The 24,030-nt window shown below is 34.9% G+C and overlaps 1 protein-coding gene across 2 annotated transcripts in view; it reads right to left on the bottom strand.

Moving 5' to 3' along the window:
- Positions 1-24,030, bottom strand: part of LOC121367667 (clathrin heavy chain 1) — a 64,064-nt gene that overhangs the window by 21,590 nt on the left and 18,444 nt on the right. The window contains exons 5-21 of one of the 2 annotated variants that reach the window (XM_041491976.1): positions 23,612-23,623; positions 17,548-17,709; positions 17,040-17,153; positions 16,491-16,664; positions 14,222-14,419; positions 13,495-13,698; positions 13,128-13,220; positions 12,475-12,657; positions 8,926-9,063; positions 8,051-8,143; positions 7,313-7,384; positions 6,149-6,329; positions 5,273-5,436; positions 4,741-4,866; positions 4,073-4,215; positions 2,934-3,056; positions 753-864 (exon numbers count right to left, since the gene is read on the bottom strand). In XM_041491976.1, coding sequence (XP_041347910.1) covers positions 753-864; positions 2,934-3,056; positions 4,073-4,215; positions 4,741-4,866; positions 5,273-5,436; positions 6,149-6,329; positions 7,313-7,384; positions 8,051-8,143; positions 8,926-9,063; positions 12,475-12,657; positions 13,128-13,220; positions 13,495-13,698; positions 14,222-14,419; positions 16,491-16,664; positions 17,040-17,153; positions 17,548-17,709; positions 23,612-23,623 — 2,292 coding nt within the window. The remainder of the gene's footprint in view (positions 1-752; positions 865-2,933; positions 3,057-4,072; positions 4,216-4,740; positions 4,867-5,272; positions 5,437-6,148; positions 6,330-7,312; positions 7,385-8,050; positions 8,144-8,925; positions 9,064-12,474; positions 12,658-13,127; positions 13,221-13,494; positions 13,699-14,221; positions 14,420-16,490; positions 16,665-17,039; positions 17,154-17,547; positions 17,710-23,611; positions 23,624-24,030) is intronic. The other variant, XM_041491977.1, reaches the window with a different exon arrangement.

The raw sequence follows: 24,030 nt of genomic DNA on the forward strand, positions 1-24,030 counted from the left end.
TGAGCCAACCGATGAGGATCGATTCTAAACCAACCACGCATCAGACGAGCACTTTATCACTGGGATATGTAACCCCACCACACCTTATATTAAATGTAAATTACAAACAAAGCTAAGAGATCATGAAAAAAAAATAGGGAACAAAATCTAGTGGTCCACTTTGTGATATGTTACAGGGAACATTTTGTTCAGTACAACTGATATGCAAATTTCAGAGATCACTACATAATTTCAAAATGTTAAATAATAGTTTCTAATTTTAAGTTGGTTAGTACCGTAAGTAATAAAATTTTTGAAAAAAAAATATTCCCACCAATTAAATTTAAGTTGAAGGGTTAACGTCAGGGGACACATGATCTAGCAAATCTACTTCCAATACTGGACATTACATTGAGTTTAACGGACACTAGCACTCTGTGGCCTTATGGAATGCTCAACCGACATTTTGAGGCTTAAGACCACTGGATTAATTTTTGACAAAATCATGTTGAGGGGGTACAAGTTTATAAGTTAGCTCACATACTTTCACTTTATAAAATCATAAATACATAAAATAGTGTTCAGTTGTAAAAGGTAAGTATTATTACTGGCAGATGTGTCATTATTCCCAATTACAGTGTTTTGCTGGCCAAAATTTGTTTTGAGACTGAAAGTTCTACGATTTATATCCCAATATTTTATGATTTTCATTGTTGGTATAACAGTCAATTATCAAATTAGCCATCACAATCATTGTAAACTATAAATCATACCTTAATGAGTTCTTGATCGCACTGGCCTCTCTCGTAGGCAACGCACGCAAGATGGGGATCTCTCTTCTCACAGTATTTGCCTACAACTCGACTGTCGTAGTACTGGTTTTCTCTGAAACATTATACACACCACATCAGTTAGTTACAAAACAGGCTGTTAATGCAATTCCCTATGGTCTTTAATCTCACCTTAATACAGCACACATTTATTAATCATTGCAATTAGTACAATAAAATCTCACATTAACCCAATTTCAATGTATTTTATCTAAGAATAAGAAGGTCTCAGTCAGTGTTACTAAATATCGTAAAAGATTGAATAAAAATGATAAATAAAATGAAACAGAGTGCTAGATACTGCATAGATCTTATATAAATATGTATACCTTTACAATTTCTACAAACTTTAACAAGCTGATCCACAGCGACATGATCATCAAACAGTACTACATTATACGAACTTAATGCTTAACAATAAATATATACTGAATGTAAAGCCTTATTTGAATGGATATCCTGTATTTTCAGGCCTAACAACACTTCAGTTTGTTCTTCCAACAAAATAAACACATGTATGCATCCAAATAATAACTAGGGTCAGCTCTTTTTTCTAGGCAAGGTCGGGTTCCTGGGATAATACAAGTAGTTCAGATACGAATAAAAATGTTAATGGGGCACGGTAATCAAACGAGAATCTAATGTGTACATTTCTGTAGCTTTTCTCTATCAAATTAAATCATTTTCTATCATAAATACAAAAAAAAGAACGAAAAGAAAAGTATGCTATTGTCCGAACCAAATTGTTAACAACTACAAAATATTACTCTCCTACCTTTAATTACCGTTTGATTTCCTCCAAAGTTTGTCCAGACAGAAATCTTGAAAAAACTATTACAATGACATGGATTCCACATACCAGATGATAACTATGTCACCTATATCGACTTCGCTGAGAGCGCATAGGGCAAAAAGCATGTAATTTGGTGCCAGCCGCCATTTTGACTTTTTATGGAATATTCTTCAAGAGGGGTGAAAGGATAGGACTTAATCTGACGTCATAACATGTTATGATATAAAAGCAAACGTGATGACGTCATATTATTATTATTATTTTTTTTTTTTTTAAATGATACCACTAGAGATAATTGATTTCATATTAATTGTGTCACATACTTTGGAGGCTTTCACCCCTCTTGAAGAATATTCCATAAACAAGCAACATGGCAGACGGCAGAAAACTGCATGTATTTTTCCCTATGCAATCTCAGCAAAGACGATATCGGCGACATTGTTGCAGTCTCGTGTGTGGAATCTGTATATTTATAGTGGGTTTTTTGCGATTTGTGTCTGGACAAACTTTGGAGGAAATCTAATGGCAATTAAAGGTAGGAGAGTAATTTTTTGTAGTTGTTAACAATTTGGTTCGGACAATAGGACCAACTTGAAAGCTGCCATGTACACTTCAGCACTCTACCCCATTGGTTCTTTTACAGAGGAGTACTACTTGTTTTCGCCAAACAATAGTCTGAATCAAACAATAATAGACAAGGATTTCCCAGAATGCTTGCGCCACCTTAATTTGTATCACCGCGGTGCAGACTTTGTATCAACTGTGGTGCTATTTCAAGCGGATACATTGTATCTTTCTCAAACCGGAAAAGTAGGCCCGTTCTCTTCTTATTGTCTTCCAAAAACAATGATAAAATTAGCCAACACGTCTTTTTAGATTTTCTGATAAACGATTACAGCTTTTGCACGAACGATCCATCATTTATGTTGATATTGGTTTTGCATAACCGACAGACTAACAACAAAATTGTTCGTGCCAAAGTTAATGCACTGTAATATCTTACCTTAACATGTTTTAAATATTAAGCATACGGATAAATACATTTGGAATGACTTTTGGTAGAATTATTTCAAATTTCGTTTGACTGTATGAAGAAAAAATAAATTTGTACATATGAAATTATTTTATACAAAAATCAATATTGAGATACTACAAAACAATATATCCAGAAATACATCGGTTATAGAGATATTCATACTGTAAGTAAGGAAATATAAGTAAATTGTAATTTTAATAATGTACAAATATTTTCTTTGACAAAAACCTTTTAAAACGACTAGAAACTCAGGATAGTCCCTTTAAGAAAGGGAGAGTAAGTAGAAAGACAATACCTTAAAAATCGTTCTGGGTTGTTGTTGCTGTCAATGTAGATTTTAGCCAGAGCGTTGTGGGTAGCAGGCTCAGTAACCCCTTCATGTGTCCTCGTCTCCAGCCACGGTAACAAAAGCTTCAATCTGAAATTATCTAGACTGAGTTAGAAACCAGTCAAAAGTTAATAGCTTCACCTTGAGCACACACGTTATCACAGCTGTGCACCAACACTTAAAAATCTTTGTGAAATATTCATGCCATTTCAAATAACATTTTCTATATTGTATTTGAAAATTATTATCATTAATAAAAAATAAAACGGGTACAAAATTTGAACAACTATAGGAGTAAAGTTTCAATGGATGCAATGGAAAATGGCCATTTCAAAATGTTTTGTGCTAGGTGTCAACTTAATGAACTTAAAAAAAACAAAAAAACCAACAACAAACAACAGAAACAGAAACAAAACAATTCAGTTGCTTAGTATTTTAAAAATAAAGGATGATTAAATGCTCTACCCAACACAACAGCACAAATGAATGGAAGACAAACAATGAATTTTTACTTAATGACACCTCAGTACATTTCAACCCATGATCATTTGGTGTCTAGCATACCGTTATTTTGATGCTTGGTCTAGAGTACGAGATGAAACTCAGACCAGCGTATATCTTTTATATGCACTTTCCTATAACCAGGAAGGGAAGGAATGAAATGTTTTAGTTAACGACACAATCAACACATTGTATTTACGGTTATATAGCGTTGGACATATGGTCAAGGACCACACAGATATTGAGGGAGGAAACTGCAGTTGCCACTTCATGGGCTTCTCTTTTCGATTAGCAGCAAGGGATCTTTATATGCACCATCCCACAGACAGGATAGTACATACCACAGCCTTTGTTACACCAGTTGTGGAGCACTGGCTGGAACGCGAATAGCCCATTGGATCAATTGACGGGAATTGATCCTAGATCGATTGCGCATCAGGCGTGCGCTGTACTACTGAGCTACATCGAAGGGAGTCATGGTGCACCGATTGTGCAGAAAAAACCCTGATAGAGAGTCCACTAAGGGAGATCAACCCTGCAACCATTCATACCTCTCCTCTTGTCAGTCAACATAGCCCACAATCTTCAGTAATATACAGAAGTACCTGTTTCTCTTTTCTACCTCTTCTACGAGTTCATCGGTCGAAAACTGCCCTTTAACAACCAGAATGAGTTGCTTGATAACATCTTCACTACAGTCAACATCCAACAGTCCACCAACTACCACGGGCAGACGAGCTGGGTTCACCTGAAATAAAACAGAAGAGTTGGTAGTGTGGTTAAGGAAAAGGGGAAAATATCCTAACATAGCACAACTCATAGTCAACTAATAATTCTTGTCATACTGAATGACAACTTAGGAGCCTGGTAGCATATGATACTTTAAAATTCATGTGATGCAATTTCAACAGTTCTTCATCTTATAATTCAATTTTATTTATTTTAATAAAAAATATTTAAATTAAATAAAAAATTACTTAAGTAACCTTAACTTTTAAACATTCAATCGATTCAATCAATTAGTATATTCAATTCTACTCATAAAATATATAAAGTGAATGATTGAATTGCATGTTTAAATACATGTACAAACAACAACAAAAATGTGGCTATTTTGGGTGTCACATAATAATAAATGAAAATCTGTGAAAAATAGCCCCAACAACTCCATATTTAGTCTTTTCTTAAATAACATCCTTTAAAATAGTACAATGGCCCAGTTCTGTAAATTGTTAAGCACACTTCTAGAATGTAATCATAAAGCAGTGTTTACCTTCTGCACATATATTTCAATGTATTTCTGCTGGTTGTTTCGGTACAGATAGAGAACCAGGTCATGCACAAAGTCGAAACGGTCACACACTATGATCAGTGGAAGCTGGTCAGTCAGTTTTGCTTCCTAGAAACAGAAATGAAAATAATAATAAAAGACTGAACATCATAGCAAATTTTATACAAACCTAAATTTAAAATTATTAGTATACTGCAGGCAAAATCAGTTATTAATAAAATGAAGAAATTAGTGTTTGAAGTAGTAAATTGAATTAAAAGTAATAATTAAAGTGTGAACATTATTTAAAATTCTAAACTAATATAAATTTAAACTTTAAAGTCAAAAGATTGCTAAACTGAAGAAATTAGTATTAAAAGTAGTAACATTATTCAACAGTGTAAACAAACAAATCAATGATAATTTATCCATATCAGACTTCAAAGCACAACAAAATATTAATGTAACTGATTGTAAATTTTAAAATAAACTAACTAAATGTCTTCCTAAAATGTTAAAATGAAGCATCTCTTACCTTGAGGAAGTTTTTCACTCTTTCTGGATCATAACAGTTGCTTTCACGGCAGATGCGTTCTACTTCCTTGATTTGGCCGGTCTTACAGGCTGCCTGGATGTATTTGAAGTGCACCTCAGACTCCTGACTGAAGTTCACAATGGATCCCAAGAAATAGAAGAGACCTGAAAAACAGAACAGACAAAAAAATAAATCAGAGTTTCTGTCTATGCTATTTGCAATATCTCCCTTTATCCTGAATGTAGGATAATAGGGATAAGGCATGGACGATGTTACACATTTAGTACTCAAATTTGATAAAACAATATTAGATATTTGGGCAAAATGAGCTTGCCTGAATCATTTTCACCACGTACTTCCATACTTCTACCCACAATATTAGTTGTAATTTGCAACCCTATATATCAGTCTGGCAGTAATGTCAATACGAATAAATGTTGTTATATAGATTTGGGCATTTTCATTTAATTCAGGCAAAAAAAAATTAAAAATCGGAGCCTGTACGCCTCTGCCATTTTCCAAATAAGTCTACCGGTCTTTTTCTATTCTTTATAATACATATATTATTTGGTCTATTGTACTTTATTAGCCTTTTTTTAATTCAGTATACTGTTTTATTGTATAATACATGAATTATTCAGTCTATGATAATGTAATTCCTGATTGGCATATTTTAAAATGATTTGATTGGTTAAGCACTGGCAATTATTTGTAGCAGGAAATAGAATCTGATCTAATGATGACTTGTAGTATATACAGAAACTGTTACGATTTGGGGGTTCTCAAGCAAAATGTTTAGACCTTATTACTAGTTGCTCTGTGAGAAACTCTCCCTTCCTTCCCACCCCATAACTAACTCCTTAATTCTCAACTAACCTTCAAAGCTTTTGAATGATTCAAAGAGTTCCACAAGAGCGTTGGTAGTCAGCTGTTCGTGGTATTTTGATGCGATCTGGACACACACTTGTAGGTTCTGACGTATGTTGGCAGTCAGCATGGCCTTGAGACATTCTAGTGAGTCCTCCACTGAGAGAGCACCAAAGTAGTTTACTAGCCACTGAAAACAAAACAAAACAGTTTTGAAAATACAGAATATATCAATCATATCTTCCCTTCAACAGTTGTACTCATTTATAGATTTAAGAAATTCTGTACCTGCATACTTTAAAAAAACAATTCCAGCAAATTTTTCAAGCTGTACAGATTAAATAGAAGCAAAAACCAGATTTAAAAATGCTTCTATATTTTAATTTTAAATATAATTTGTTAAAGTCTACAGCGTGGGAGAAGACAAAATGCTAATGCAGCATAGTACTCTTTTCAGACAAAGACAAATTAACTACAATTTAAATAGTAATATACTGTAAAGTACTCTTTTCAGACAAAGACAAATTAACTACAATTTAAATAGTAATATGCTGTAAAGTACTCTTTTCAGACAAAGACAAATTAACTACAATTTAAATAGTAATATGCTGTAAAGTACTCTTTTCAGACAAAGACAAATTAACTACAATTTAAATAGTAATATGCTGTAAAGCATCTTGTACCATGACAAGGTTTCCTCTTTGAGCTACAACTATGATACCAGTTTAGAAATTCACTGTAGTGGGGTCGGGTGCATGGCCTAAACCAGTGCAGGTTTACCAGTATAACGTTTATATCTTGTTTATTATACCATGGCTGCAACATTTTGAATGCAGTCAACTAAAAAGATACAAGCTGCTGAACAGCCCATGATAAGGAAGGAAATGTTTTATTTAGCAACACACTGAACACATTTTATTTACGGTTATATGGCGTATATATTAAGGACCACACAGATATAGAGAGGAAACCCACTGTTGCCACTTCATGGGCTACTCTTTTCGATTAGCAGCAAAGGATCTTTTATATGCACCATCCCACAGACAGGATAGTACATACCATGGTCTTTGTTACACCAGTTGTGGAGCACTGGCTGGAACTAGAAATAGCCCAATGGGTCACCAACAGGGAACAATCCCAAGCCCATGACAGTGCCCGAGGACCCAAACTTACCTCTGGATTCAGTAGATGAGTATGAACCACAGCTCTCTTGATATCATAAAGATCAGTGTAGTGTTCTAGAGCCTGAAGTAAAACAAAAATTCATTTATTATGTATTAGAAAATATCAGTTGATAGGTGCCGCAACAGATATTATATCCAGACTTAACAAGAATTCTACAGAATTAAATGTTTGGTCTATCATAAACCTATTAGATGTTTCCGACGCTTGCATGTTTATCTCTCAATGCCTTTTTTTTTTATAATAAAAAAAATATATTATATTATATTTAAATTTTATTTTAAAGAATAAATTTCATTCATTTTATGAACATACATATATCATAAAGGTGACACAATAATGGTCATTATGTTAAGACCATCACATTTGTAAAATACAAACAAAGTACAAAATAAATATTAATTATAAACCAATCCATACACTCTATTGAGGACGTGATGAATTAATGTCCCCATTAAAAACCTACTGGGTGTCAAACGAAGCCAAGTAGTTTTAGGTATTAAATAAAACACAACATAAATCCTTGCAAAAATATTGCCAACAAGAATACATATATACAAGATACACATTCAAGTCGTGGTACATGAGAATGTAACTTAATGACAGCCTAGCCCACCTTTTCATCAATGTCCATTAGACGAACTTAGAAAACAAAACTGACAGCCATATTTTTAAAACAAGTGTATTCTAGAGATACTGAAGTTTTAACCACCCAAGACATCCACTCACCCTCTGTAGGAGGCCTGCTTTCTCACACAACTGGGCGATATGTGCTTTGTCGTAGTGTGTAAACATTTGGTTTCCCAGAATGGCATCGGCAACCTAGGCAAACAAGAAAGTCAAAATTAATATAATGGCAAGTTACCGTGTGTACAGATTTTTCTTTCATTAAATGTATTACGAAATGCTATATAGCCTATTGTCTAGTATTTTATCATATATTTATTAGCTGTTTCTATCAGGTTAACATAACGTGGGTTCATTGATTGTAGTGTGCTCACACTTCCCCACTAAGTCCTTACAACTCGGTGCATGTTAGATCAGGTACTGGGAGACAAACTCGGCAACTAATTAGTCACAATGTACAACTACTTCATCACCATGGCCAGTTTACTGGTTGGAACAAATTTATCCCACTAGAAGATAAAACCTATGACAAACTATTTTCATTTTCTATTTATGTTCTGTTTGTATATATACACACTTAAGCTTTAAAGACAGTCATCGAGACTGGTGTAATCACAACTCAAGCCAGTGTTCTACGACTACACTAAAACTTGTACAATGACCAACCTGTGGTGCTGACATGAGGTTCATCTCAAGCAGTCTGGTCTGAAGGGGGCCCTCGGATGGCCGGTTGTTAAGCTTTAAAGACAGTCATCGAGACTGGTGTAATCACAACTCAAGCCAGTGTTCTACGACTACACTAAAACTTGTACAATGACCAACCTGTGGTGCTGACACGAGGTTCATCTCAAGCAGTCTGGTTGAAGGGGGCCCTCGGATGGCCGGTTGTTAAGCTTTAAAGACAGTCATCGAGACTGGTGTAATCACAACTCAAGCCAGTGTTCTACGACTACACTAAAACTTGTACAATGACCAACCTGTGGTGCTGACATGAGGTTCATCTCAAGCAGTCTGGTCTGAAGGGGGCCCTCGGATGGCCGGTTGTTCTTGAGTGCATCCAGCAGGAAGGATGTACATTGTTGGATCAAATTGAACTCTATGAAGACATCCACAATCTGAAAACATAACATGTGTTAGTTAACATATTAATATGTTAACCTTTTTTTAAAAATAATGAATTAGAAAAAGATGTGAAACAAAAATATAAAATCTCAGTATGCGTATGTCGGATCCAATACGAAACATGAAGCCATTTCGAAGCTGATGTTTGTCTGAGGAACTGGTTTCTATTGGAATCTTTAATTCCCTATACAAAATAATCTGCAAGGAACTCAACAAAGATTCCATATTCTTATTTAACCTTTAAACTACTGGATTAATGTTTGACAAAAACCACGTTGAGTGGGTACACGGTTACAATTTTTACTCATATATTCACTTAAATGTTTTATAAATGTATAAAATAAAGTTCATATTTCAATCAGTAAGTATTATTTTTGTGTTTTAAAAAATAAATCTATGATATTTTAGATCAGTTAATGTTGATTAAAATTAGGCAAAAAATTGTGTTTACATAGGAGTATTTGTGACCAACTGTCCAGTATTTGTCCATTATTCCCAATAAATGTGGTTTTCTGACCAGAATTGTTTTTAAAAACAAACTATGATTTATATCCCAATATTTGGTAATTTTTGTTGTTGCTAAAACGATCAGATTTATTATCAAATTAGCGGTTACAATCAGCTATCAATTCCTTAAAATCACTATGTTCCACAATTGTTGTCTAGCAAAAATACTTGCCGAAAACCACTTTTTCAACTTAAAATTACAAGGTATTTTCTGAAGTAAACTTTTTCCTGTTCTATTATCATTTTTGGTGAGTGCCATGTGCAAAACGGCGCAAAATATGAATTGGAGAATGCACTGTATACAGTGAACATTATCTCATCTGCAGTAGTCAGAAGGTTAAAGTATGAATTTTATTAGGTTACTACGAGTTCAATTCCTGATTCTTATTTAATTTATAGATCTAAAATAGATTTTTTAAAATAATAATAAAAAGAAAAAGATGTGAAACAACAAAAATATAAAATCTCAGTATGAGTATGTCAGATCCAATACGAAACATGAAGCCATTTCGAAGCTGATGTTTGTCTGAGGAACTGGTTTCTATTGGAATCTTTAATTCCCTATACAAAATAATCTGCAAGGAACTCAACAAAGATTCCATATTTGTATTTAACCTTTAAACTACTGGATTAATGTTTGACAAAAACCACGTTGAGTGGGTACAACGTTACAATTTTTACTCATATATTCACTTAAATGTTTTATAAATGTATAAAATAAAGTTCATATTTCAATCAGTAAGTATTATTTTCGCGTTTTAAAAAATAAATCTATATTTTAAATCAGTTAATGTTGATTAAAATTAGGCAAAAAAATTTGTTTACATACGAGTATTTGTGGCCAACTGTCCAGTATTTGTCCATTTATCTCAATAAATGTTGTTTTCTGACCAGAATTGTTTTTAAAAACAAACTATGATTTATATCCCAATATTTGGTAATTTTTGTTGTTGCTAAAACGATCAGATTTATTATCAAATTAGCGGTTACAATCAGCTATCAATTCCTTAAAATCACTGTGTTCCACAATTGTTGTCTAGCAAAAATACTTGCCGAAAACCACTTTTTCAACTTAAAATTACAAGGTATTTTCTGAAGTATACTTTTTCCTGTTCTATTATCATTTTTGGTGAGTGCCGTGTGCAAAACTGCGCAAAATATGAATTGGAGAATGCACTGTATACAGTGAACTTTATCTCATCTGCAGTAGTCAGAAGGTTAAAGTATGAATTTTATTAGGTTACTACGAGTTCAATTCCTGATTCTTATTTAATTTATAGATCTAAAACAGATTTTTAAAAATAATAATAAAAAGAAAAAGATGAGAAAGCAACAAAAATATAAAATCTCAGTATGAGCATGTCAGATCCAATACGAAACATGAAGCCATTTCGAAGCTGATGTTTGTCTGAGGAACTGGTTTCTATTGGAATCTTTAATTCCCTATACAAAATAATCTGCAAGGAACTCAACAAAGATTCCATATTCTTATTTAACCTTTAAACTACTGGATTAATGTTTGACAAAAACCACGTTGAGTGGGTACACGGTTACAATTTTTACTCATATATTCACTTAAATGTTTTATAAATGTATAAAATAAAGTTCATATTTCAATCAGTAAGTATTATTTTTGTGTTTTAAAAAATAAATCTATGATATTTTAGATCAGTTAATGTTGATTAAAATTAGGCAAAAAATTGTGTTTACATAGGAGTATTTGTGACCAACTGTCCAGTATTTGTCCATTATTCCCAATAAATGTGGTTTTCTGACCAGAATTGTTTTTAAAAACAAACTATGATTTATATCCCAATATTTGGTAATTTTTGTTGTTGCTAAAACGATCAGATTTATTATCAAATTAGCGGTTACAATCAGCTATCAATTCCTTAAAATCACTATGTTCCACAATTGTTGTCTAGCAAAAATACTTGCCGAAAACCACTTTTTCAACTTAAAATTACAAGGTATTTTCTGAAGTAAACTTTTTCCTGTTCTATTATCATTTTTGGTGAGTGCCATGTGCAAAACGGCGCAAAATATGAATTGGAGAATGCACTGTATACAGTGAACATTATCTCATCTGCAGTAGTCAGAAGGTTAAAGTATGAATTTTATTAGGTTACTACGAGTTCAATTCCTGATTCTTATTTAATTTATAGATCTAAAACAGATTTTTAAAAATAATAATAAAAAGAAAAAGATGAGAAAGCAACAAAAATATAAAATCTCAGTATGAGCATGTCAGATCCAATACGAAACATGAAGCCATTTCGAAGCTGATGTTTGTCTGAGGAACTGGTTTCTATTGGAATCTTTAATTCTCTATACAAAATAATCTGCAAGAAACTCAACAAAGATTCCATATTCTTATTTAAATCAGAAAAATGATGTTCGACAACACCATGGCAAACAGTTTAATCATCAGCTATTAGGGGTCTAATTGGTTCACTTCTCTACAATTAAAAACCCCTGGTCTCACTTCTGTCATATGGTTTCATCTTCGATTAGCAGCATGGGGATCTTTAATACGAACTTTGACAAAGAATACCACATACCAGGGCCTTGATATATTTCAGTCAAGGAGCACTGGTTGGAACAATTTTAAGACGTGGCCCAGTTCAATTAGTAGAGATCGTAAGAGTCATCACATCTTGGACAAGCACTTAACCCCATGCTACAACCATTCTCTATCATAATGATGTGATACTCTTTGAAAAATAAAAGCTTTCTTTAAAAGTTAAAAAATGCTAAACTATATTCATTATGAAGGTAATTTTTCAGCAATTTAGATCAAATGTATTTTATGAAAACAAAAGATGAAATTGGATGAAAAATTAAACCTTTACATCCTTCTTAGCACCACAGCATTAGCACATGCTAGAAGTAATTACCTGGTTCAGGTCGGCCAGTGGTTCATCGTCCTGGACCATCATCTGGGCAAACTGCAGCCCCTGCTCGGGGTTCATGCGCATGATGCCACGCAACAGGAAGATGTAGTCCGGTGTAAAACCAACCTTCTTGGCGTACAGTATGATCTTCTGGAACTGACCAGTCTCCGCAAAACATTGGATTACCTATTATCAAAAAAAAAAAAAAAAACATTTAACAAATACACTTATTCTTTAAAAATTGTAAAATGTAATATAATTTCAAGCTCAAGATCAACTATCAACATGTGTGGAACGTTGTTGATTGTGTTTAGTGGAAGAATATTACAACAAAAAGTTATCTGTGCTTATTTACTGGCAGAAATGATCAGTTTTTAAAAATAAAATGCTCAAGAAATTGTCAAGATATAAATATTGAAATAATTTAAATAATTCTTTAGCATCGTTTTAAGGCCTTTTTGTTCTTTTTCTTCAAAACACCCTAGATCCATCAAATGATATAAGAAACCACTCCAGGCCAAAGTAGCTTTAATATTGTATTTCCATTTCATAAAAGTACTTTGTGTATTTAACAAAGAAGTGAAACTTGATTTGAATATTACAAAAAGTATATATTTAAAAAAACATACCAACTAACGAAACAAAGATGTACGTACCTTTTGTGGGATGTTAGCTCTTAGATACACAGAGAGGGCCAGGTTCAAATCACTAGCTTTAACTAAGTCACCAAGTTCTTCACTGCATTCCAACTGTAAAAAAAATACATCAAGCAATTGTGAAAATTATACCCTTGTATACTACAGCAATACAAGACAACCAAAAACAATTAGTTTTAAACATTTGGTCCGTTATGTATGTACGTACTTACGTACTTAAGTATGCTAAAAAGAAATTTGATTATTATTAATATTTTTTTTAAATAGAATGAATTTTAAAATATCCATGCAGCATGGATAGCAGTTGCTACAGAAAGGATACAAGTGACAGTGAAGTATGCCAAGAGCTGAAGTAAAATATCCAAACCTTTTCTTCTTTGAGCCACTTCTCGATGAGCGGCTTTCTGCCCTGCTGTAGGACTGGCTTGCATAGTTCGAGCGACTCGTACTTGTTCAGCTGGCCCCTGTCCAGCAGGATGCCAAAATACTGTAGAAGTGGGGGCGACGAGGCGCCGGGCTGTGCTGGAACCTGCTGGAATCGCTGTATCGTCTGTGGGGTTCTCAGGATACCCTAGGATTTAAAAAAGTTATTCTCTGATTAACATATAATTACAAATGCCTATATAATAATAATAACTGTAGCATATACTTTAAACAAGGGTAATTCAATTTTAGAGAGAAATTCTTAAAAATGTATCTCCTGAAACTTCTGATATGTCAACATGCCATATTAACTGTAGCTGGCAATATTGTGTGGACGCGCGAACAACTTCTTTATTTTTGCAACCCCCTTAACAGATTAATTAGTACAGCTAAACCAGCGAGTTACTTCCCTTTAGACTTAATTTCTTTCTGAAACCAGCTCTCTTTACTTGTCCTTTAAATAAATGGATGGAAAGTTTTATAAGTTGGACTAGTACAGCATAGCAAAATCATCAGTAGAGACAAGGGTTTCAAAGATTAAATGTAACATTTACCCACACACCTCTGAATACAAGCAAACCTGAAGACTAAAAGCCAGTAAACAAAACACAGAAAATAGTGGTACCAATATATCTTTATACAATATATACACCGATGGCTAGAATGACTACCTTTGGTGCACTGGCTGCTACTTTAGCCGCCTCGGCATATTGGCTGTTCTGGAACAGGGTGTTGAATTTCCTCACAAAGAGGTCTTCGGCTCCTGGCAGGTTACAGCGGGACGATATCTTCAGTGCTAGGTCTGGGTTCTGCAACGTGCTACTGATGTACTGGACAATCGTGTCCTCTTCAACACTCACCGATAAAACCTGCAGTATCAACAACACCAAAAACTGTTTATTTACTCTTCTGCACAATATATATATATATATATACTCTTCAAAAAAAGAAACGCAAAAGGGTACAAATGGGTTATAACTCCGATTTTATGTTTCCTACCGGTTCATGCTTTGTGAATATAAGGTCATTGCATGTCCCAAACACATTCCCACGGTTACATGCGATAAAACGCAGCTACTGTACAATAAAGTTCCAAAATGTGAATATTCACAAAAACGCAGCCACGTGCAAACCATGTCACCACTGCACGTGCGTTGTCTGCACGTGCAACATGAACACCGACAGTATAAAAGTGCAGGGTGTTCGCTTGCCTGGCCTCTGTATCTGGCCGACAGTTGACAATCCAGGACATGCCACGTCTCAGTGAACCGCAGAGAAACAATGCCATCGGCCGACTAGACGCAGGCGAGTCCAGAACGGCCGTTGCCAGGGCATTCCATGTGTCCCCAAGCACCATCTCCAGACTGTGGGACCGTTACCAGCAACATGGATCAACATGTGACCTCCCTAGATCCGGTCGACCACGGGTCACTACCCCCGGGCAGGACCGCTACATCCGGGTACGCCACCTTTGGGAACGATTGACTACTGCCACCTCCACAGCCACACCAATACCAGGTTTGCGCAGGATATCCGACCAGACCGTACGGAACTGCCTACGTGAGGTAGGAATTCGTGCCAGACGTCCAGTTCGAGGTGTCATCTTAACACCACAACACCGTCGACTCCGACTGCAGTGGTGCCAGATTCATCGACAATGGCCTCAACTGCGATGGAGACAGGTGTGGTTCAGTGACGAGTCCCGATTTCTGCTCCGACGTCATGATGGAAGATGACGCGTGTATAGGCGTCGTGGTGAACGTTATGCAGCAAACTGTGTGCAGGAAGTGGACAGATTCGGCAGGGGTAGTGTCATGGTGTGGGCAGCCATCTCACACACTGGCAGAACTGACCTGGTCCACGTGCAGGGCAACCTGAATGCACAGGGCTACATTGACCAGATCCTCCGGCCACACATCGTTCCAGTTATGGCCAACGCCAACACAGTGTTCCAACATGACAACGCCAGGCCTCACACAGCACGTCTCACAACGGCTTTCCTACAGAACAACAACATTAATGTCCTTCCTTGGCCATCGATATCACCGGATTTGAACCCAATTGAGCATCTATGGGACGAGTTGGACCGACGCCTCCGACAGCGACAACCACAGCCCCAGATCCTGCCCGAGCTGGCAGCAGCCTTGCAGGCCGAGTGGGCCATCATCCCCCGGGACATCATCCGTACTCTGGTTGCTTCAATGGGCAGGCGGTGCCAGGCAGTTGTCAACACACACGGAGGCCAAACCCGGTATTGACTCCAGATGACCTTGACCTTGGTGGTGTGTCCTATCACTTACTCACAATGGACTAGAGTGAATTGTGAACAATCCTGCAACATTTGGTAATTATCGGACTCACCATTCAATAATTAAATCAATTCTCCAAATGTTACGACAATGTGGTTTTGCGTTTCTTCTTTTGAAGAGTATATATATATATATATATATATATATATCATGTACATCTGAATGCTTGGAACATAATGATGAGAAAACATGGTTTTTAAGACACATAAATAAAGACTAAATAATTTTGGGTGGGGCGCATGCACGTGTTAGATTTTGTTTATACAATTAAGACATCTTAACTTTAAATAATGTTCTAATACATAACAGGTTTGTTATCAAAGTATATCTCTATTGGACAGTTGATCTTCTTGCGAAGCAAACAGGCTAAAGTATTTCTTTTACATTTGTATGTCAGATCCAGTACGAAACATGAAGCCATTTCAAAGCCGATGTTTGTCTGAGGAACTGGTTTCTATTGGAATCTTCAATTTCCTACACAAAATAATCTGCAAGGAACTCAACAAAGATTCCACACATTTCTTTTTAAAAGACATGAGCACTGTTAAAAGACCATTCCTTTTTTATATTTTGAAGCTTAATATTTTATCCTGCTAGGTACATTTGTTTTTATATTAATCTGCATACAAACCTGTCCCTTCCTGTTCACTCCAATGATGCCACTTGTTGCCTCGTGTGGCGCTGTTACGAAGATGGTGTCACCACTGATGCGGTTCATGTAGATGCACGTGCCTGTCTCAATATCGTACAAGTGGATGTAGCCATACTTGGTTATCAGGAATGTCACCCCGTGTTTCTCACTCGCCTAAAAACAAATATTACTCATGATTTATAAATCTGTAATCATTCACATGATAAAAGAACGAAGAAAAGTTTTATTAAGGGTGCACTCAACCCATTTTATGTTATGGTTATATGGCACCAGACCAGATAGAAAATAAGAAGGTTTAGGATTTTTAGAAAGAAAAAATATAACTGTCTGATTATCCATTTCTTTTGTTATTAAAACTGTTAGTTTGAAATATTTATTATTTCCAGCAAAAATTATCAAGCAGCCGATTAATTCTAGTTTTAAATCAGCCAGTTTTTTTAAGATTCCCACTGTCAATCAAACCAGGGATACTGTTAATGACCCATATCAAATCTGTTAATTAATATCGGATATAAATTCATTCTGTACCTGCATGGCAACTGGAAAATCATTCTGGGCTTCAACTGGGAAAAACACATCAACAGCTTTCTTGGGGAACGGCTGATTTCCTTCTGGAGGCTGGCCAACTTCAATCACATGAAGCTGAAAAATAAAACAAACAATCCTAAACTGAAGACTAATAAGTGACATTTACAGTACACTCAAGTTCAAATAGCAGGCTTGATCGGTCTTACACCAAGCCTGCATAACACCATCAGCATTTGTGAAGACATACTGATGCAATTTTCCAAGTGCAGCAATGCCAGTCTAACATCATTGTTTATATTCACTAAAAAAACCACCTAAAAAATCCCCTGCAGATTAAACAACATTCACATTTCAGTTTCTTTAATTTGAACAGAAAAGTACAGCTAATCGTTTAGTAAATTTCACCAGCCACAATTTAATAACAAGATTGTAACAATAAATAGGCAATACTGGAAATGTTATCTGCAAATGTTACTTTTATTAGCAGAAGACAAAATGATCAGCCAACCTTTCCTCCTTGTGGCCCACGGACGCTGAAGACGAAGAGAGTCGAGGGGAGGGGGTTTCCGTCCATGGTGAACTGACAGAATGCTGCAGCATGGCCCTCAATTGGCTGGCTCACTTTACGCTCCACTGAATACAGCTGCATGGCACCCACAACCCTGTTTTGCTGTGAAATAAAAAGAAAAACAAATAATGATTCTTTAATATGAGAGAGAAAGAGAGAGACAGAAAGCTGACAAAAAACAATCTAAAACAATTTTGATACAACCCCATACACATTTTAGTTTTGATGAAAACAACAAAAACATTGTATTTGGATTATACTAGGGGTGTAACGATATACTCAAATATTCGGTGCAATGAACAGAGATCCATATCATAGTTGCATTCGTATTCGTCACTAGCTGAATTGAATACACAAATACATATAATATTATGTAATGCAAATTGTACCATTTGTTTCTGATGGAATCAACCAAACACAATACCAATTTGATTGTTTTGATAATGTCTGGACTGGTTTTGTAGCAGATCAAGCGCATAGACCAATCTTTTTTTTATTCAAAATATTGGACTGGTACCCTATGTGCACCTTGATTTCGCTTCTGTCAAAAAAACACCCATGATTAATAAATTTTTACTTATGTTAAAAATCAAATACAATCTGTAAATCAAAATTGTAAAAAGTTGGTGTGATATATAAACAAAGTACTAAAATATATGATATGATACAAAATGTTATGATGGGTTATATGAAATATCCAATGATCAGTTTTTAATATTGATGTAAAAAAACAAAACCAAAAAAACACACAATGGAATGCAAACATCTTTTCATGTACTTAAACGTACCACGAAAGTCTAGGAAACTTTGAAAACACAATTATTTTTAGATTACTTAACCTAAAGGGAATGATTTTCCGTTTCAGATTTTACCACATTCCATTTCACATTTTTGCAAATTCAGTTTTTTTCCGTTTAATGTGTTCAATTAGTGTCATGTTTTATTGTTATAAACTATATACATTTGTTTTATTGTTCCAGCTCTGAGCTGGTTTGCTATTGCTATTTTTTTAAATACCTGTAAACATTTTTGTTGAAACAAACTTTAAAAAAAAAAAAGTTAAGTAATGTCTACATGCTACTATTACACGCAGTGGTGTATAAACTGCACCTTTAAATAAGGCGCAGTTAAAACAAAGCCACAATCTTAATTGCGGTTAATTATTGTTTGTATTTAATAATAATAAAGAGATCCATTCTCCCTTAAATTCAAACAAATAATTGTTGACTGTGTGGCTTTCAGTTTCATTTCATTTAATGGATTATGGGCAAGTTTCATTTATAAACAAAACACACATTTGACAAACCCCGCTATTTTCACGAAAATATGAACAAGAATTTTGGTAATGCATTGTTTGTTATCTTACATTAGTTGCCAAAAAATATATATAAATAAATAAATAAATACATGATAACATTTTATTTGTTCCAGTCTGATTAAGAATTACTAGTAGCCTACTCACTCGATTACACATGTATGTTTCTCTGTAACCTAACTAGCGTGCCGTGTGCACAAATTACATATTCAAACGAGGTTGGGTCAAGCTGGATATAGGGCAGTGACAGTGAACCAAAACTAAGCACTGTCCTGTCGATCGTTTAAAGTTTCCACATTATTTTATAACTGTTAAAAAAAAAAAAGGCCTAGAATTGTATATTCAGAGCCGGTTTAAGGATCCGCAGGGCCTGTAGCACAAATAACAGCGGGGCTCAATTTCCAAGATATATATTTTGCAACCACCTCAGGGAGAGGGGGAAAATGAGCTGGGGAAAGTGTACACAATGCCTCACTGCGGGACCCCCTGAAGCGTAGCACGTCCTACATGTGCTACTATAATAAACCGGTGAGAAGAAAAGTAAAATGCTATTTTTGTGTGAAATTTAGAAAACAATCGGTTCAGAAATAAATAACTTGTAGTAAATTCCGTAGCATGAAAAAAGGCGTTCCTTGTGGGACGGACTATAAATGTGAAATGCTTCCGTACAGATAACGAATATGTCCGAAGTTTTACGAAATTACGTTTTCCAATGAAAGCATCGTGTAAATTGGTTATGCTTACGAATCGTAATAAGTATTATTGAAAAATATCGAAATTGAACGTACTAGAAATCTTATTATATAATCAACATTCTAAAATTGTATCAGTACATGTTTATTTTTATATTTCAAGTTAAATTTCACTGTGTAAAGTGACACAGGTAAACAGTACATGCTTTGTGGCAAGCTTACGGCAATTAAGCATAACTTCCGAGAATGAACAGTTCTGAAAGTGTTTAGGCATACTGTGCACTCCATGAAAGTTCGCACACAAAAATACTATGCGTATATTATCAATATTGAATCTTACAACTACCAAAAATATTTATTATGGTGCTTGAACCAGAAATACACCTTTTGAAGGTTATTTTAAAAAAAATCGCGAATTAGGTTTCAGTTACCAAATTCCGCGATTCCGTCTGTTTTTCCGTGATCGCGGAAAATCGTCCCCTCTATTAACCAGTTATTCTTTCCATCCTAGCAAACTAAAATATGTTCCTGTATACCATTACTAGGTCAAAAACTACGAATTGAGAGAATACAATACCAAATATATGAAGATGATCAACGGTTGGCTAAGATCCACATTAAAGTTATTTTGTACCATCACAAAATACCTTGAACTTAATACTGTAAGACACTTGCAAGACACTTTACACTGCAACCATCTTGTACCAATATACATATTAAGTATTGTAAGTTATATACATACCAAATTTGGTTAAAAATCAGAGGTGCAGAAAAAACAAAAAAGAACTAATATGATATATGGAGAAACTAAAACATAAGAAGCCAGCACAACCAAATAAGGCACACTTTCCTTAGTACCGGTAAACATCATAATGCATATCAAATCTGAAAGTAATTTCTTTAGTAAATGATTAGTAATATTTTTATAGAACCCATATACCAAGCTATAACTTCAAGAAAGTAATTTTCCTCCTTGCATTGTATATATAAAATTGGTAAAATTGGTAAAACAAAAACAAAAATGTTTAAGCATTAGATCTGTGAAAAAAAGGAGGTACACTTCTAACTATTAAAGGAAAGAAGTTTTGAAATTGAAAAAATCATCAAACACTATATTTGTACAGGCTGCCCCGGAAAACCCCAGTATAGAGCTTTGATTAAAAGTGTAGGAGGACAAGTTCATATGTTCCTTTCCTTTTTAAATGTGTAATATTCATTAAATATTTAATAAAATATAAATTTAGAATGTCAATTAGATTGTGGCAACTGTCCCAGGGTTTCCATGTACCAGGGGTGGGAATTGGTGAACTGTAAAAAACCAGAGAGGAAATCTAAGAGGGTCCCGAAAATTCTTGAAATCCTAGGTTAAAATCTGTGTCATCTGACACATTTTGGAGGAAAGGACAATTAAAATGTGAGGAAACGCAATGTTCCATGAGAGGAAAATAGCTGATCCAAGGAGAATTTCCACCCTTGATGTAGCAAGTTTAAAAAAAGATTATAAAACATTTTTGAATTAAGCCTTCCTAAGAAAGTTAATGGACTACTGAAAAAAAAACCAAAAAGGTATCAAAAAAGCTCTGCTGATGAACAGCATATTCGAGATAAAAAGAACTACATAAATGGCAAAAAACCAAGCTATAACGTTCACTTCAAAGTGACTATATTTCTCAGGCTGTTAAACCAAAGCACTAGTCAAGAATATAAAGAATATGTCACAAACCAGTAAATACCTGTTCCAGTAATGAGCAAAATGTCAGCATTCCTTAGCCATCATACCTTCCTTTCTTTAGGATATAAACAAGAATCCTGTGGAATTAAATGTCTCACCTACCATAAACCTTTCCGGTGCACTGTGTTAAATATCCATAGGTGAGTCTATAAACCAAGTTTCATTATCTCGGACTTGTAGTTTGTGAGAAACTTACCTAAACATGAAATTTGTATGTTAAACTTTAAGAAAAAAGTTGACACCATCGTAGAAGTAATACATATATCTCCCCGTTTTTAGTTCATAAAAGCCAGACAAAAAGGAAAACCCAATAAAAATTTCTAACAGTTTCAGAAAAAACTCCTACCAGAACCCATGCAATCTGTACAAATTAAGACTTATTACATTACGGCTGATGACGTGGCAACATGAACTGCTACATCAAGCTTCGTCAAGCACATATTAATTTTGTTTCATTAAAATATTTAATATGTATTAAATGTAACACTTGTTACTGACAAACATTTTCATAACAAACATAGTTTAATGAATAATAAAACAAAAAATACATGTTCACCACAGACCAACAAGCAACTACTTAAAACAACACCAACGACCATTAATTCTATAGAAGTGTATGCACCACAGGAAGTAGTCTAAGAAGATAGAAGTAAATATTTTTTGGTTCATCAATTTCTTCGATCTTGAATCACAACTGAAACTGGTTATTTTTAATTATTTCTCAACGTACTGTAGAAAGGAGGAAACTGTGAAGGCTAAAACATACTTATCTTACACAAAAATCCCTTATTAATGGCTAACACCAGAAGATGCATATCCACCACCCTAACAGAATTGTCATCTTTTTACTTATTTTTAAAAATTTCATTTAACAAAAATAAACATTAAAAAACAAACCTAATAGCCAAAATCTGTTTATAATATCAATGGAATATAGCCAAAATTATTTAAAAGAAGCTTCTACCCCCGCCCCACACATTTTTTTTTTTTTGGGAGGGGGAGGGTGTGGACGTCATAAGTAAATATCTCAGTTTTTAGAAACCATGCCCTCTCAGCATATTAGTATTCCTCATTATCCCTTTGGATACGAAACCAAACTCAGTGCTATTAAATTTAGAGGTAATATACTACTAATAAAAATATATAAATATAGTAAAAATTAAAATAATAGACAACAAAAGAAAAGATAACCACAACAGCTGAATAGTATCCCCCACCCCAGCTGAATAGTATCCCCCACCCCAGCTGAATAGTATCACCCAACCTATATGAATAGCATCTCCCCCACCCCAGCTGAATATCCCCACCCCGGCTGAATAGTATCCCCTCCCCAGCTGAATAGTATCTCCCACCCCAGCTGAATAGTATCCCCACCCCAGCTGAATAGTATCTCCCACCCCAGCTGAATAGTATCTCCCACCCCAGCTGAATAGTATCCCCCACCCCAGCTGAATAATATCCCATAAAAAGTTTGTATTTCTTCCTAAAACTAATTTCTGCATTAACTGTACTACAACTAAACAAAATGAAGTATTCCAAGGATGAATGACTGTGTGTGCTTATATCTAATACAAACCAAGGCCATTCAACCGGTGTCCACATTTCTGCGGATTTTTTTTTTCTTCTTTCGTTCTTTTAATAAGCATGAAACATCTCCACTCGTCTACAGGGTAAGTGCACATTAAGCTCTTTTAAAGTTCTCTTTTATGGGGGTGGAGTTTGTGTGAGTGGGTGTTGATTATACTAACAAGTTTCACTTATAAAGTGCTTTTATATTCCTCAAAATTATGTGTTAGGATACATTCACTTCATGCTGTAGGTAGATAACCAGTTTAAATTTCTGTTTCTTTACCCTTCCTTGCGTCAAACTTGTCAAAGTAATAATTGGTTGAGGCTGACATTAAGTACCAACCAACAAGTAGAAAGTTTTATAATAATTAAAAATGTTTAAGCGTTTCTACATTGTTTTAAGCAAAAAATGCAAAATTATGTTAAGAGTGATTAAAACATTAAAATAACTACACACTCTTCCATTACGAAACTGATGATTTAAAAAAAAAATTAACTGATAACTTGTTACACCTTGATATGAAGAGTTTGTCAAATTAAGGATTTTAGGATGCAGTTTGTACTTAAAAAAGAAAGAAAAAAAAGGACATTCAACCCCATTAAAAAATAAAATCCAACCAATGTAATGCAAACTTGGGTTAAAGGCAGTGTACAGGAGTAGATGCATGGATGTACTAAAGTCATCTATGTACTCACACTTGCGTCTTGCTGAAATTGTAAAACATAAGCAAATGTGAATTTTACTACAACTACTGTGGTAAAGCGGGCCACAAATGCACAACCACTGTGGTTAGGAAAGAAAGACATGTTTTATTTAACGACGCACTAAACACATTTTATTTACGGTTATATGGCGTCAGACATATGGTTAAGGACCACACAGATATTGAGAGAGGAAACCCGCTGTCGCCACTTCATGGGCTACTCTTCCGATTAGCAGCAAGGGATCTTTTATATGCACCATCCCACAGACAGGTTAGTACATACCACAGCCTTTGATATACCAGTTGTGGTGCACTGGCTGGAACGAGAAATAGCCCAATTGGCCTACCGACGGGGATTGATTCCACACAGACCACACATCGGGCGAACGCTGTACCACTGGGCTACGTCCT

This window comes from Gigantopelta aegis, chromosome 3, assembly GCF_016097555.1.
Source record: "Gigantopelta aegis isolate Gae_Host chromosome 3, Gae_host_genome, whole genome shotgun sequence".
Lineage (NCBI taxonomy): Eukaryota > Metazoa > Mollusca > Gastropoda > Neomphalida > Peltospiridae > Gigantopelta > Gigantopelta aegis.